This window comes from Emys orbicularis, chromosome 14 (genome assembly GCF_028017835.1).
Source record: "Emys orbicularis isolate rEmyOrb1 chromosome 14, rEmyOrb1.hap1, whole genome shotgun sequence".
Classification (NCBI taxonomy): Eukaryota; Metazoa; Chordata; order Testudines; family Emydidae; genus Emys; species Emys orbicularis.
In genome coordinates, this window is record NC_088696.1 from 3002640 (window position 1) to 3018586 (window position 15947).

The 15947-nt window shown below is 49.7% G+C and overlaps 1 protein-coding gene across 1 annotated transcript in view; it reads right to left on the reverse strand.

Moving 5' to 3' along the window:
- Positions 1-7954: 7954 nt before the first annotated feature.
- Positions 7955-15947, reverse strand: part of SNTB2 (syntrophin beta 2) — a 46691-nt gene continuing 38698 nt past the window's right edge. Inside the window, exons 5-7 of the mRNA XM_065416677.1 lie at positions 15445-15641; positions 8929-9113; positions 7955-8047 (exon numbers count right to left, since the gene is read on the reverse strand). Of these exons, the coding sequence (XP_065272749.1) occupies positions 7955-8047; positions 8929-9113; positions 15445-15641 (475 nt within the window). The remainder of the gene's footprint in view (positions 8048-8928; positions 9114-15444; positions 15642-15947) is intronic.

Sequence of the window (15947 nt, forward strand, 5' to 3'; positions counted from 1 at the left end):
CCATATCCTGCCCCCTCAAATAGACACCCCCCCGCCGCTCCCCCCGCACGGAGACACCTGCGTACCGCCCCCAACCCCCAGGGAGTAGGGGCCAGTCACGATCTTCAGGGCTTTGTTTTATAGAGGTGCCTGTGACCCACTCATCCTCGTCCACCACCCCTGCATAGAGACCCCCCAGCGATAGACACAGCCCCCCCTTCCCCTACCGACTCCCCTTTTTAACTCTAAAGGGACCATTAGCTCATCGACTCTGATCGCCTGCATAACAGGGGCTATTCAAGTTCACACCCAGTTAGCCCTGTGCTGAGCCCAGGAACTTGCATCTGGCTAAAGCCTCCTCCAGAAAGTTGTCCAGGCTGGACCGGAGGATGCTGGAGAATGCGCCACGTCCCAGGGGCCTTTGTTCCAGGGGCTAGTCTCCCTCACAGGTCATACATTGAGGCTGTTTTATTTGCATGTGTGTGGCTGGCTCCAGCCAGTGGGTGTGTTACAGCTTCCTCTTGTACTCTGCACTTTAGGAGACAGCATCTTCTCTGGAGAAACGTATCGGAGGGGTAGCCGTGTTAGTCTGGATCTGTACAAAGCGACAGAGTCCTATGGCACCTTACCCCAGGACTCTGTCGCTTTCTGGAGAAGAGGTCACTCGGCCACGGTTTTTCTTTGGCAGATCGCTTGTAGGGGTTGGGGTGGGGGTGAGAAAGGTTACCTGCCTCCAGCTGGCACGCAGAATCCTGGGCTTTGCACTCCTGTTTCTAAAGTGGCATTGTTACCTCGTCACCATCTGCCTTAAACCAGGAGCCCCTTCTAATGGACCGAGCTACCCCCATCTTTGGCATTTGCCCCCTAGAATGCATACATCCATTCACTCAGGCTTAATAACCATGTAGAGTTAATGGACACCACAGTGCCTTACCTTTCCTTTTCCAGAGATAGAACTGCCCCGCCTTTCAGTGGGTGAGGCTTGCCTGGTCCCGTGTGATTGTCTGTCACCCCCGCCTTTCCAGAGTAGGCAGACAGTTCCATTCTTAAACCGTAACACTTTTCTGAATACTGCATTGTCTGGGTGAGATTTCTTGCCCCTGGTACATCACAGCAACAAATAGATGCTTATTGGGCCCTGGGCCTATCAATGCAGCCCCATTCATCCAGGGCTGCTTAAGGCATAGGTTCTGTAGGCCAATACCTAGGATCCCAGCTCCTCCAATCATGTGCTTATGTGGGAATTTTGGCTTTAACAAAAAACAAAAACTTACCACACTTTCTTGCCCTCATGGGGGTGAAGAAAAGCTTGATGTAACTGATGCAGGGACAGTTCTTTGAGCCTGCAGAGAGCCGATGGCTCATATGGGTGAGCCCAGGGCTGGCTCCAGGCACCAGCTTAACAAGTAGGTGCTTGGGGCGGCCAAGGGAGAGGGGCGGCACCTGCGGCAATTCGGGGGCGGCAGGTCCCTCACTCCCTCTAGGAGCAAAGGACCTGCCGCTGAACTGCCGCCGCCGATCGCTTTTTTTTTTTTCTCTCCCAATTGCCGCCGCAATTTTTGCTTGGGGCGGCAGAAATGCTGGAGCCGGCCCTGGGTGAACCACCTCATGAATCTCAATGGGGCATGAACACCACAGATCCACTGTTGTCCTGGGGTTCTGCCAAGTCCCCTCCCCTCCAACACAGAACCGTGTGTGGCAGGAAAAGCAGAGTCTCCTGTTCTAGGATCAGGTGGTCTCCCTGGCTGCCAGCTTCCAGGGTGCTGCACCACTGCACTGCTGGGGGTTTTGGTTGTTTTTTGTTTGCTCCCCTAAGCTTGTGGCCGAGGAGGGCAGGGAGTAATGTTTTCTATCTTGAATGGCAAAACAGTTATTGCATCTCCTACCCCAGACAAAACATTTTCCACAGAGAAAAAACAAAATCTAAAAGCATAAAAGCCTTTATTGTTATTTACAGTATAAAGGTTACACTTCCCTTCAGTTACATTTTCATTGTAATGTACAATACTATACAGTTAACATGCAACTCAAGGGACAATAGGTTGTCTATGCATCTATATTTATAGAGTACACATAAAGCTTTAATGTGATTGTGAAATACACAAACTCCCCTGCTGGTCACCACTTGGGTTATTTGGATTTGGTAACCTGGAAGTTCCAAAAGTTAGAGATTAAAAACCTCAAAAAAGGGAAGAATTGTATAAATAGTGAACTACAAAGAATACAAAAATAGAATTGATTGCATCTTATTTTATTTTTTTCATGGGAGTGTTACAGTCTGTGCCTTGATTATATCATATCAAACAGCATAGAGTTTGCACAGGTTAAAAAACAGTTTATTTGTAGTGGTTTGGTGCAATTTATTCTTCAGATGACCTGGGGCCAGTTATACCTACAGGGTTCTTGTCTTTAGCACCTGGGGCTTGTAATGCTCTATTGACCCAAATTGTAAACTTCACACTGATACACTGTAGTGAGATCCCCTACACTGGCTGATCCCAGACAGGCAGATATGCTAAAAGGAAAATGGAGCACCACAAACATTGATGTGCCAAGGGGATTTTATTTTTTTAATTTTCTTCATCAGAGAAGAGATGTCACTGCAAATTAATTTATTTTTAAAACCAGGTAGAACTAGCCCTGTAGTTCCCCCAAATTCTAGAACATGAAAGTGCAATCAAGGTTTTGATGTACTGTGTTGCAGGCCAGGATGCTGCAAGGTCAGCAGCAGAAACAGAATTAACTCATGTAGCAAAATCCTGGCAGCATAAAGGCAAAAGGCAGAGGTGGGCTGGCTGTAGAGAACGGTTACTTAGCCTTACAGCAACCATGGTGCTTCAGGATGCTCTGTCCATGTGGCTCCCACGAAGCACATGCACACCGGGAGTGGGATCCACAGCCAAAGACTCATTTGCTTTTACTAGTTTCACATCCATTTTCTTTATTGCTTATTATCTAATGCGAAGAGGCTACTGGCCTCCTTTTAAAGAAAAGTGTAGCCTGGTTTCTACATGCAAGCAGTGCTTAATTTCCACCAGGGCTGAGCCCCGGCACCTTTGGGCTTGGCGTGTCAGTTAGGAAAGTAAAAAAATTGCTTGAGCCCTGGCACCGCTTTCGTTACAAATTAAGCCGTGCGTGCCATATCTGCTTTCAGTTGTGGGAATTAGCCACAGGCATAGAAATGTTGTATTGGGGAAAGCACAAGAATTTGCAAAGATTTTGCAGAGTATTAACTCTGAGTCGATCGCACAAGTGCTGTTTGAAGAGGAGTTGGTAGGAGGAATTGATTGACTAGATACCTTTTAAAATCTACGCAGCTTGTGTAAGGTTTTGTAAACACCATTCACTAGTTTAATTACACCCCCTATATGGTCATCCAGGCCGATAGGGCCATATTTAAGACACTTGCCTGCTCTTATTCTGGACAGAAAGCACAAGCTCAGCATAGATATTCTCCTCTCCTCCCTCTGGTTTCCAAGGATAACCTGGGATGCCTCTCAGTGGTGTATCTTCCACATGGAATGCTGTAACAGCTCTCCAGCTGCCGAGCCGGAGCGCCACATGGGGCATTTTCTAGCTTTCCTACATATCACCTCACTCAAAATCCAGAGGTTTGCATAGATGTGGGAGGGGGCAGGAGCAGTCTCTCGCAGACATTCCGGAGCCCTTTCCCCCACTTACTGGGAAAAGACAGGACAAGCTCCCAGGAGTTTGTACATTTCCCCATGTCTCTACACAGGCTCTGGGAAGGGGGCCGCCTGCTGCCACCAGAAACAAACGAGGCCAGGTGAGGCACATAGTGTATGTACTGCAGATAAATCTGGTACCTCAACACTTCTGGGGAGGAGCTGGGACACAGTGGGGGCTTGAGCATCAGAAATTCAGTCTGCAGAACAGGCTTTTAATACCAACATTAAAAACCTTAAAAGCTAAGAGGACCCGAGCTTCCAGAGTAAGCGATGGCTCGCAGCGTTCCAGAAGGGCATGCAGCATTCTGTAACAGGGCAGATATTTGGCATGAATGGAAGACAGCCCTGGGGAGAATTAGGCAGAGTGCAAACTGGCAAGTTTCCCCAAGTACCTCTGATCCGCAACAGACCTGAGCCTCCATTCAGTGAACACTGACGCTCACGTGAATGAGAAGATTGGTCTGGTTTGGACACAGGTTCTCTGGGGACTAGGCGGAGATCTCAGGGGCTTCACTGGTGAAGCAAGTCAGGATGGAATTCAGGCTTTGTGGCAAAAGGCTCAAAAGTGATTGCTTAAACAGGACAGAATGGAATTCCTAACACAGCGAAGCCTGGGAAGGAACCTGGGTCGGTTGGGAGACAGTTTCAGGCTGGCAGCATGAGCCTTTCTGCACATTAACTATCCCATGTCTGATGCAAAGGGGAAGACAGACTTCACTCCAGCTGGCCGTGCACAAGGGGTGCCAGCTCAGCTTGTAGTGGGCGGTTATGACAAGGCAGTACTAAGTACTCCCCTGCCTCCCACGGAAATCCAAATCCAATCGAAATGAGTTACAATAACCTCCTGTTAAGCCAAACGTCCATCACGTGCAATTCGATTTGGCGTCTACTCTTGACATTTCAGTTGCCACCTCAACCAGAGCTTTGCTAGTGACAGGTGATTTGGGAAGAGTTCGCCCCACTGACAGCAAGGCATTTACACCGACGTTTTGCACAGATCCTGGGCAGTGCTGACAATCAGTGACCACCACCAGAGCTTAAAATAGCAACCACTCAACCTTAAGTGTCAGAGCAAAATAAAAAAGGAGAGAAAGTGCTTAAGTCTACAAGTTCTTCCCTGAAATCCTCAGGGATATCTAACCCCTTGAAACCAGCCAGGGCACAACAATTTGCATAGCAGCTTATTAGGTAGTTTGCAGAACGAAGGAATAATGGGGGGAGGAGACTGTCCCATTTTATGTGATATACTGACACTACTCACACTTCCAGTACAACAGGGGTGAATATTCCCCTGCTGATGGACCCCACCTTTACCCTCGTAAACCTGGTTCCTAGCAAGCCATGTTTTCCTGGGAGAAGGAGGGACCTTGTCCAGAATTCTAATTTAAGTTGACTTGTGGCTTTTGGTAAGAGACCAAACTGGCCTAGCCTCTAACTGTAAAAATATTCCAGTGCTTTACAGCCACCAATGTGGAGAAGCTGCAAATTAAAGAAAACGGACATTTAGATAAGAAAATAGTCTAACATGGTAACAGCTTAATCACCCTGTGGCGTTAAGAGTATTTCTTTATGGGTTGTCCAAGAACTGAGGCTTAGAACAAGTCTACTCTCCCTGCAGATTTTTCACCATGCAGACGCTGTGGTTTCCAGCACTCGCTGGACTGGTGGGACAAACCCCAACCATACTAGAGCTAAAATATCCACTTTAAGAGCAGCTAAAATAGACTGAAGAGCTTAACAGCCTTGCGTGGAAATGACAACTCTTCCGATTGGTCCACAGACCAGATAACAGTCTGTTTGGCAAACACAAACCTATCCAAATCCGTACTGTGCGGGAACTCACTTTATATTAACTTTATATTCACTTCATAAACCCCAATCAGCTAAGACACTATTCTAAGTATGTTATAACCTAGCATGATTTGTTGTTTAAACAAACACGTTTCAATTGATTAGCTTTTGTTGGTTGCTAAACCAGTGTTTGGAAATGAGCTGCTAGGCATCGGGCATAGGCCACGGAGTTGTGAGGGGCCTGTGAAGAACACTCCCTCCCTAGGGTTTCAGCAGGCTGCTGCGCTGGCAGGACAATCTGGGCTTCAAATCTCACTTAAAGGAAGTGTGCCCTCCAGGATCGCTTCTTCACACAGTGCGAGCCTGTTCTGGGGAAGGCCAGGCTCGAGGCGGCATGCGCTTAGGTTCACCTTCAAACATTTTGTGCTGTGAATTCTCACCCTAAGTCTAGTTACATCAAGCTGTCGATCTGTGCCACTAAGGAGATGGGCTACCGTACTGGTCTGCAGATGGAGTACGTGTCCCACAAGGCTCTAGCCAGTCTCGGAAAGCTCAGTACACTGGTAACTTGAGAAGCTGAATCCCAGGAGTTAATCCTGAGCAACCTACACTGGGAATCAAACACTCATAACAGTAGGCACTAGAGGCTCCAAGGAAGCAAGCAGAGCCTCAAAGGACTGTCCAAGCCACCTGATGTGTGCGCGCAGTGGGGCTCCTGGAGTCCCTGCCCCCCCATCTCTGGGTGTCCCAGGTACAGCTCTTCCCAAGCATGAGAGAGACCAGGAATCTAGGAAGAGAGCTGGAGGGTGCAGGCCCTGCTGAAGGTCTGGGTTACGCAGTGAAATCTGTTTCTCAGAGTTTTGAGCCAGGCTGCATTGTCAGGTGCCCTGAGTCCTGTTGGGAAGAGGTCAGTTATGTGCTGGAGGGGGCTTCCAAAAGCCCTGTGTTCGAATTCTGCCACCAGAGTGAAGGAAGCACTGCAATTTCCCTGCCTCTGGTGGATGAGCTGCCCCCCCTCGGCCCTGCAGCTGTTCAGAAAACCTTCTTTAGGAATGGGACAGGCTGTGCCAGCATGCGCACAGCTCTGTGGGGCTTGAAAGCTGGTCCCTCTCACCGACAGAAGTAGGTCCAATAAAAGATACTATCTCCCCCACCTTGTCTCCCAGGCCCGTCACCCACCTCCCTGCAGCACGCACACCTGGGCACAGGGGCTTAGCACAGGCTGAGGGAGACAGGCAGCCCAGCACTAGGAAAGGAGAGGGTGCTGCTAGGGTCTCAGAAGGAAGTTGCCAGGCCCAGAGGCTGTGTGCATCACTATAGGGCATCAGCTGCTTTTCGCATTCCAGCTCATCTCGGAGCACGCAACCACCTGGCCTTTCGGGGCCTCCGATCCAGCCATGTGGCATCTGTCCTGTCGCATTTGACCATCGGGGGCCTCGGTAAGAAGCATCAGCAAAAAGCACCAAGTGCTCTGTATTTAGGATGTTTCCAGGTGCCCAAAGCAAGTCAGAAAAGTGACTGAAATCTCCCCGACTATCCATCCCACTGGCTAGTGAGAAGGACAGGCCTCTTCCTTACCAAGGATCCCTGGGAAGGTGGCTTTGTGGCAACAGAGGGAGCCGGGTCAGTCGTTCAGAGACCCCTCCTCTGACTCGGTGACTAGGGTCAGAAGCCACAGTGAAGGGTGTACTGCGTACCCTCCCCTAATATTTATCGACTGCAAAAGGAAGAGGCAGGATTCACCAGCTCTCAGAAGAGTCCCCCTCCCTCCAGGAGGAATCCTCAGCAAACTCAGCCTCGCCTACATGACCCCATGAGAGCTGCCGCACAGCCGCAAGTCCATCTTTGCAACAGTTCACTTCTCCCAGGGGAGGCCGGGCAGCTTGGAACGAGCCGAGGGCGGGGGCGCTTGGAACGCTCGTCCAGAGCGACCAGTGCTGAACTCCGTCTCCTCCTCCCCAGCTCCAGTAAAGCCCCACCCACCTTACGCCGAAGGCACAGTTGGTAAGCAATAAAAATGACGTCATACGGATTGATTACAGTTCCTACCCTAACCAGCTCCCCCCTCACAGCCCCATGCCAATGGCTCTTCTTGCAACAGAGGAGTGCCGGATGCTCGGCTTTACGTCGAGTCTTCAGGGTGACAATCGAATCCCAGGGGTGTCAGGAAGAAGAGTGTCTGAAATTGCCAGCAGCCAGGAAGGGGCTGGAAAGGGAGAATGCGAGAACCACTTCAGCTACCAGCAGCAGCCCGGCCTCAGCATTTTCTAGGCAGGTGGAGCAGTTATTCCAGGGGATTGTGGAGAGGCTGGAGTTTCTGGCTATGGCTCTGAGGAGGGCAGGAGCTTCCTTCCACACGGTCATGGTTCTGGCATGAGTCAGTCTTTGTCAAGGCACTGGTACTGCAGGAGGACACCACAAACTAGGGTCTTCTGTGCTTTTTTGCTGCTGGGACAGTAGATGTGTTGTTCGGAGCTGTTGGGACCCTTCACCTCTTACACAAGCAGTCCCATACGGGTGACTTTGGCTGACAAGAAAGTGTGCAACACAAAAACAATGGGTTTGGGACAGGAATGCAGGTCCAGGGTCTGGAGAGAAAGCACAAGAGACGCCGTCAGTCCCACACATAGCACAGGGCTCTACTTGGAGCAGAAGTGTCACTGTACAGATTGCAAACAAACCACCCCAAGACAGGGTGTTCAGCTCCCACTCACCCACAGAGCCCAATGGTTACAAAGAGCTTCTCACATAGCAGGGAAGAGCAGATCCTGAGCTGGGCTTTCCCCCTGGGGACCGCCAATCCCACACCCCCGATTCCAAAGGTGTTGGAAAAGCTGGGCCCAAAGCACCGAGGGCCTGTAATCACCATTGAGGCCGCACTGCTCAGTCTGGCTTCAACGAGCAACAGCCTCTCAATCCACCTGCCCCTTGGGATCTGGGAGTGACGTGTCTGCACGGCAATGATTTGGGATCAGCCACCAGCATGGTGTGGGAAGGACTGGCTCTCCTGGTATGTCTGAGCAGACAGGGATCGTTTGGCCCAATGAGGGCCGGCTCCAGCATTTCTGCCGCCCCAAGCAAAAAAAAAAAAAAAAAAAAGCCGCAATCGGCGGCGGCAGTTCGGCGGCAGGTCCTTCGCTCCTACAGGGAGTGAGGGACCTGCTGCCCCCGAATTGCCGCAGGTGCCGCCCCTCTCCCTTGGCCGCCCCAAGCACCTGCTTGTTAAGCTGGTGCCTGGAGCCGGCCCTGGGCCCAATGGTACCGAGCCTTGTGAGAGTGGAGTCTCCCAGGGCAGCTCTCAGGCCCTGAAAGAGTTCAGCTCATGGAGGTGAGGGCCACAGGGGGTGGGATGGGAGACAGCTGAGACAGGCTTTGAGCACCTGAAATTAAGTCACACAGTAGTTTGGCAATGGACAAACCCGAATCCTTCCCACCCCACAAAATACAGCATCCCCAGCTCCATTCTCACCAGCTCCCCCTCAGGGCCACCAAAATCCAAGTAGAGGTTCCTGATGCCATCATCTGCAGACACTCTAAGCTTCTCAAAGGGGTAGAGGAACAGGGTGCGACTGGAGCCTGCCTCCTCCCTGGAGAGATTGAATCCATTTTCATAATGGACCGTGAGCTTCACCTCCTGGCCATTCAACATGCAGCCTGCACAGAAACAGAGCACAGACCCTCAGGAGCAGCCAGCCAGCTCAGAGAACATGCCCCCAAGCCTTCCCCCCACTGCAAAGACAGAGCCTGCAACCGCTGCACTGGACCCTGTGTCCCAACATTAAGAACATAAGAATGGCCAGACTGGGTCAGACCAAAGGTCCATCTAGCCCAGTGTCCTGTCTTCCGACAGTGGCCGATGGCAGGTGTCCCAGAGGGAATGAACAGACCAGGTAATCATCAAGTGATTCATCCCCTGTCACTCATTCCCAGCTTCTGGCAAACAGGCTAGGGACACTATCCCTTCCCCTCCTGGCTATTAGCCATTGACGGACCTATCCTCCAGGAATTTAGCTAGTTCTTTTTTGAACCCTGTTATAGTCTTGGCCTTCACAACATCCTCTGGCAAGGTGTTCCACAGGTTGACTGTGCGTTGTGTGAAAAAATACTTCCTTTTGTTTTAAACCTGCTGCCTATTAATTTCATTTGGTGACCCCTCGTTCTTGTGTTATGAGGAGGAGTAAATAACACTTCCTTATCTACTTTCTCCACACCAGTCATGATTTTATAGACCTCTATCATATTCCCGCTTAGTTGTCTTTTTTCCAAGCTGAAAAGTCCCAGTCTTATTAATCTCTCCTCATATGGCAGCTGTTCCATACCCCTAATTATTTTTGTTGTCCTTTTCTGAACCTTTTCCAATTCCAATACATCTTTTCTGAGATGGGGCGACCACATCTGCACACAGTATTCAAGATGTGGACGTACCATGGATTTATATAGAGGAAATGATATTTTCTGTCTTATCTATCCCTTTCTTAATGATTCCCAACATTGTTTGCTTTCTTGACTGCTGCTGCACATTGAGTGAATGATTTCAGAGATCAGAGGGGTAGCCGTGTTAGTCTGAATCTGTAAAAAGCAACAGAGGGTCCTGTGGCACCTTCAAGACTAACAGAAGTATTGGGAGCATAAGCTTTCGTGGGTAAGAACCTCACTTCTTCAGATGCAAGAACCTCACTTCTTGCATCTGAAGAAGTGAGGTTCTTACCCACGAAAGCTTATGCTCCCAATACTTCTGTTAGTCTTAAAGGTGCCACAGGACCCTCTGTTGCTGATTTCAGAGAACTATCTACAATGACTCCAAGCTCTCGGTCTTGAGTGGTAACAGCTTATTTAGACCCCATCTTTTTATATGTATAGTTGGGATTATGTTTTCCAATGTGCATTACTTTGAATTTATCAACATTGAATTTCATCTGCCATTTTGTTGCCCAGTCACCTAGTTTTGACAGATCCTTTTGTAGCACTTCATACTCTGCCTGGGACTTAACTATCTTGACTAGTTCTGTAACATCTGCAAATTTTGCCACCTCACTGTTTACCCCTTTTTCCAGATCATTTATGAATATGTTGAATAAGACTGGGCCCAGTACAGACCCCTGGGGGACACCACTATTTACCTCTCTCCATTCTGAAAACTGGTAATTTATTCCTACTCTTTGTTTCCTATCTTTTAACTAGTTACCAATCCAGGACCTTCCCTCTTATCCCATTACATCTTACTTTGCTTAAGAGCCTTTGGTGAGGGACCTTGTCGAAAGCTTTCTGAAAATCTAAATACACTATATCCACTGGATCTCCTTTGTCCGCATGCTTGTTGACCCCCTCAAAGAATTCTAGTAGATAAGTGAGGCATGATTTCCCTTTACAAAAGCCATGTTGACTCTTCCAACAAATTACGTTCATCTGTGTGTCTGGTCATTTTGTTCTTTACTATAGTTTCAACCAGTTTGCTTGGTACTGAAGTCAGGGTTACCGGCTGTAAATCCAGAGGTGACCCCAGCAGCCCTTTTTAAAAATTGACATCACATTAGCTATCCTTCAGTCATTTGGTATAGAAGCTGATTTAAATGATAGGTTACCAACTACAGTTAGTTCTACAATTTCACATCTGAGTTACTTCAGAACTCTTGAGTGAATACCATCTGGCCCTCATGACTTATTCCTGTTTAGTTGATCAATTTGTTCCAAAAACCTCCTCTAATGAAACCTCAATCTGGGACAGTTCCTCAGATTTGTCACCTAAAAATCTTAGCGTGTTAGATGCGGTGGGATCTGAGTTACTACAGAGAATTCTTTCCTGGGTGTCTGGCTGGTGAGTCTTTCCCACATGCTCAGGGTTTAGCTGATCGCCATATTTGGGGTCGGGAAGGAATTTTCCTCCAGGGCAGATTGGCAGAGGCCCTGGGGGTTTTTTGCCTTCCTCTGCAGCGTGGGGCATGGGTCACTTGCTGGAAGATTCTCTGCATCTTGAAGTCTTTAAACCATGATTTGAGGACTTCAATGGCTCAGACACAGGTTTGATACAGGAGTGGGTGGGTGAGATTCTGTGGCCTGCGTTGTGCAGGAGGTCAGACTAGATGATCATAATGGTCCCTTCTGACCTTAAAGTCTATGATTCTAAAAAGAATGGCTCAGGTTTGGGAATCTCCCTCACATCCTCAGCCGTGAAGACTGATGCAAAGAATTCATTTAGTTTCTCCGCAATGGCCTTATCCTTGAGTGCTCATTGTGAGCACAAGGGCAGAGAAGGGGTCTACTCGCCCTTGGATAGGAGAGTGACCAAACTGACCTGGATGTGTGTAGTGAAGGTGAAGCATTTCCACACTAGTGCACCAGCTGTACCATTAATGCTACAGACTGAGCCAGCGTGAAGTCAGGCTGCCCATGGAATTGCAAGGGACACATCTGCTGCTCTGTGAATTCACGCAGGAGCATTATTAGAGTCCATGCCATTGTGCACCAAGCCGACAAAAGCATCGCCAAGGGACACCAGGGTGTTTCCTGACTCCTGGATGAGACTGGCAGTCCCCTTTGTGGAGCCGGGAAATTCACCATGCTGCCGACAGCTCAGAGAGCACACAAATGGAACCACTGCACAGAAAAAGGGAAGAGACTGGGGACCGTGCGGGGTTCAGAGCAGACACGTCTCTGGGACAGGGATGCTGTCGCCTGCTACAGCTAGAACCAAGGAGCAGAGACTGGCAGATGTCGCCGAGAGAAGAAATACCACAGGAAAGCCAAAGCAGCAGCATGGTGAGGACACTAGCAGAGGAAGCATCTCAGAAAAGCAGAAAGCCTGGGATTTCAATCATGTAACTAGATGGGTGCAAGATGACTAATATCCTGCTGGAGCCTGGGATGGATGGATGGATGGATGGATGGATATGTGTGTGTGTGTGTGTGTGTGTGTGTGTGTGTGTGTGTGTCACACACACACTCTGGCTGTGTCCCAGGACAGCATGGGGGCAGCTCAACCTGGAACATCCTTGAGGCACCAGCATGACACAGGATCTGCGCCCAGGAAGAGCAAATGCTTGGTTTGTGCCTTCACAGCCTGGCAGCGAGAGGGGCGGGGAACATAGGATGAACTAACTCACCAAGAATGCACAGGGCGGTGGCTTAGCCTGTCAGTCTAGGCCTGCCTTCCGCTCTCCAGTCCCTTTCCGAAACCCATCTCATCCAATACTTAAACATGAAAAGAAAGCTCTCTGGGGTTTCTCTGCTCCCTGTGGACACAGTAATGATCAGAGAGACCATTAGTCTGTTCTGGACTCTCCTATCAAGGGGAACCTGCGAAGGACAAGACGTAGGTTTGGGATGTATAAAGACGCCCTGAAAGCATTTTTAAAAGTTGTTTTCCTCTGTTCGTCATGCTATCATGGCTATTCGATCTTTCCGGGAGGACTCAGGATAGAATATGAGCCTTTTTCAGGCCCTAATGTTAGAGTGGGACCTGAATCTTCACAAACAGCTTTTCTCCCAACTAACTATTTTTAGGCCTTTGAGTTAACAAATAAAACTGTGCAACAGTTTCAATAAAAATCTATTCCCACCTCAACCAAATTTTACTTGCATGGCATATCAATCCTACCAGTTCTCCAGACATTCGGAGTCTCCCAGGAAACCAGGGTAGGTAAAACTTGAATTTCCAATGGAAAAAAAACAAGTAGATTCAACCCCCCACATACACACCCCGCAGGCCTTTAACACATTAGAAAGCAGCCAAAAAGGGACAAGTCCACCACCCCCCTAGATTGTTACTTTTTGCCCAGATTGCCTGTCACATCTCAGGCTTGTGGAACTTGTTCACTCCGTCAGCAGTCGTGCATCAGGTCCTGTTTTTGAAGGACTTCAAGCAGTTGTGTGCAGTATCAGGGGACTTGCATTCGTCTATAGCAGAGGGCAGGCAGGGTGTGCGGGGTGGGGAGAGTCTGAAATGTGTGACATCACTCAGGTGTTTCTGGTTCACCTGTGAAATACTACAAGACCAGCCAAGCCTGCTCTCCCACCAAGTCTTCCCTTTGCTGCCATGTCTAGCCCTGGTTTTCACCAGCCAGATTTCTACTGCTAAACCAATCAGCAGCACATTCTTGGGTTTTGTTTGAAGGAGAGTATATCATGCAAACAATACGAGACTATTAACTGCTCCTTAGCCTAACCTCAAAAGAAGCCCCTGTCACTTCTGCACGGTCCCAGCGTGAGCAGCTTTCCCTAGCACACAGCCTATTTTTCAGATGCTCTGTTTTTGATGCCTAGTGGCATTTGGAATCTTTCCACTTGTGGCAGCAATTTTATTACCTCAACTGGCACCATACAGGGCGCTGGGGTGCCTGATACATCACAGAGCACCTACTGCCAACAAGACAGCTGCCATTACAGATGCTGAAAGATAAGGCATGCGGGGGAGCAGGCAGACTGCACAAGGGTATGGCCTTTAGGGAGAGAGCTCCAGATGGAAAGAACTGGCTGAGGGGCCCCTTCACACAAAACTCTCAGGACCATCATGCAGAGGGCTGTAGTAGTGCTTGTGAAAGGTGCTGGCTCCAAGCCAATATTCTCCTTGCAGCAGTTAAGCCGCTATTGCAGCAGGAGGGAAGCTGGCCTGACACCTCACGTTAGCTTTTCCCAGTTAGATGACTGTGGCAAGCCTTCAAAAGGGGGAAGGACTTGTAGAATGGGTGCTATTCTCTTCTGAACACTAGAGGGAGCTTTTAAGCCATAGGTAACAGACTGACCCAAACCCCTCTCTCCTCAGCCTAGATGAACTTCGGTTTTGGCTGTTTCTATCTCTCTGCTGTTGAGCCCTCTCCCAGCCCCAAGCTGGAAGACTCCAGCTAGCAAGGCTGAGACTGGGTTTTCTAAGTGCACAGGGGCCACTTCACATCCCCCCTGGCTGGAATGATTTCCCATGCTCAGGGCCGTACTGCCCAGCTCCTCTCTGTTCTCAAATTTACAGGCAGCCTCACATGTTTGGAATGCAGGAACAAAGCTGGCTTTCCCAGCGCTCAGCTCCAGCTGCATGCCAGAAGCATGTCTCAGAATCACAGATTCTGCCAATCACACTGTGGTCACGGCACCTCCGGATATTAGTGACGCTGTCCTTACCCTAGGGAGATGGACCAATGGCCAGAGTCCAGATGGTTAAAACTTTCCACTCAGGCTTGTCTGCCTGTCAAGAGAGCCACACATTCCATAGAACTCAAGAAACCAGCACACACTTGGCAGTGCTGAGGCAATGAAGGTATGTTAAAATAACAGGAGTACTTGTGGCACCTTAGAGACTAACAAATTTATTAGAGCATAAGGTATGTTGTGCACCACCAGGGGCTGAGAGAGAATTGGCTTCCTTTTGATTAGGCTGCTCCACTAACCAGTTAGGCGTGAACAGTAATCAGCCTTCCAGTTTCACTGCACTATCACCATCACCTCACACTAGCCTCAGCTCCAGTGGGACACTGGCCATCTCTGAGCACATGAAGGCACTCAGATCTTCCCATGTAAAGAGGTAGAGAAGGGCAAGGGATTCACTCCAACTGTACCTGGGCTTTGTTAGAGACTAGCAAGAAAACCTCGGTTATAGCAGAGGACATCCCTCATCCAAGACCCAGAGCTCCGTGCAGTCCATATGGCCCCACCGTGACCTCCTGTGTGACCACCGTGACCTCCAGAAGTGCAGTCACTGAGCCGAGACTCCAGGCTATGCAGTTTAGCCTGAACAGACTGGGCGCCTTAGTGTTAAGTTTTCTACACTTACTTTTCTTGTGTCCCTCATGAGTCTTAATTCCAAACCACATCCCACAGCTCTCTCTTGCGTGTTTGTGAAAGCTAGGCAGCCCCCATAGGCCTGACTCTGCTCAGCTAGGGAGAGCTGCTGAGACCCCATCCCAGAGGGTAGGTGATCAACTGATTGCTTGGCAGTTGAGCAACTCAGGAGGGAGCAGCGGGGTTGCAGGCAGACAGACCGTTACTGCCCCCAGCGTACCTACGGACACCTCCTTTATCAGCTCCGCAGCAGCATGGCAGCCCTGAACTAGCATCCTGGTCCAGGAGGAGAGGTCCCGATGCGTCTCCACCCTGAAAACGTGCATTTCAATGCCCTGGCGAGAGCCTGTCCTCGTTGCAAAGGTGAGCTCGGATCCCGGAGAAGGTGATCTGCGCCCGGAGCCAGAGTGAACCAGCCTGCGGATCACATGGGAGAGCAAGAGGGACGTTACTCAGAGAAGAGGGAAACCAGCGTGACTGCATCGTGGCCACGGAGACATCGTTCCGGGACACTGCTGCTTCCCAACGTGGGGGGGAGCAAGCTGTGGTTCATTAACGAACCTCCATCATGGGGCCGGGAGGGAGGGCATCAGGCAGGGGGAGGGAGGTCTCCGTGGGAGGATGCTGCTTTTGTTCATTCATACAGATTTATTGGCTGGTGAGTGGCCGAGCTGTGACTTATGCTGCTCCTAAGCCACTGTTTGAACCAACTTGCTCCTGGAC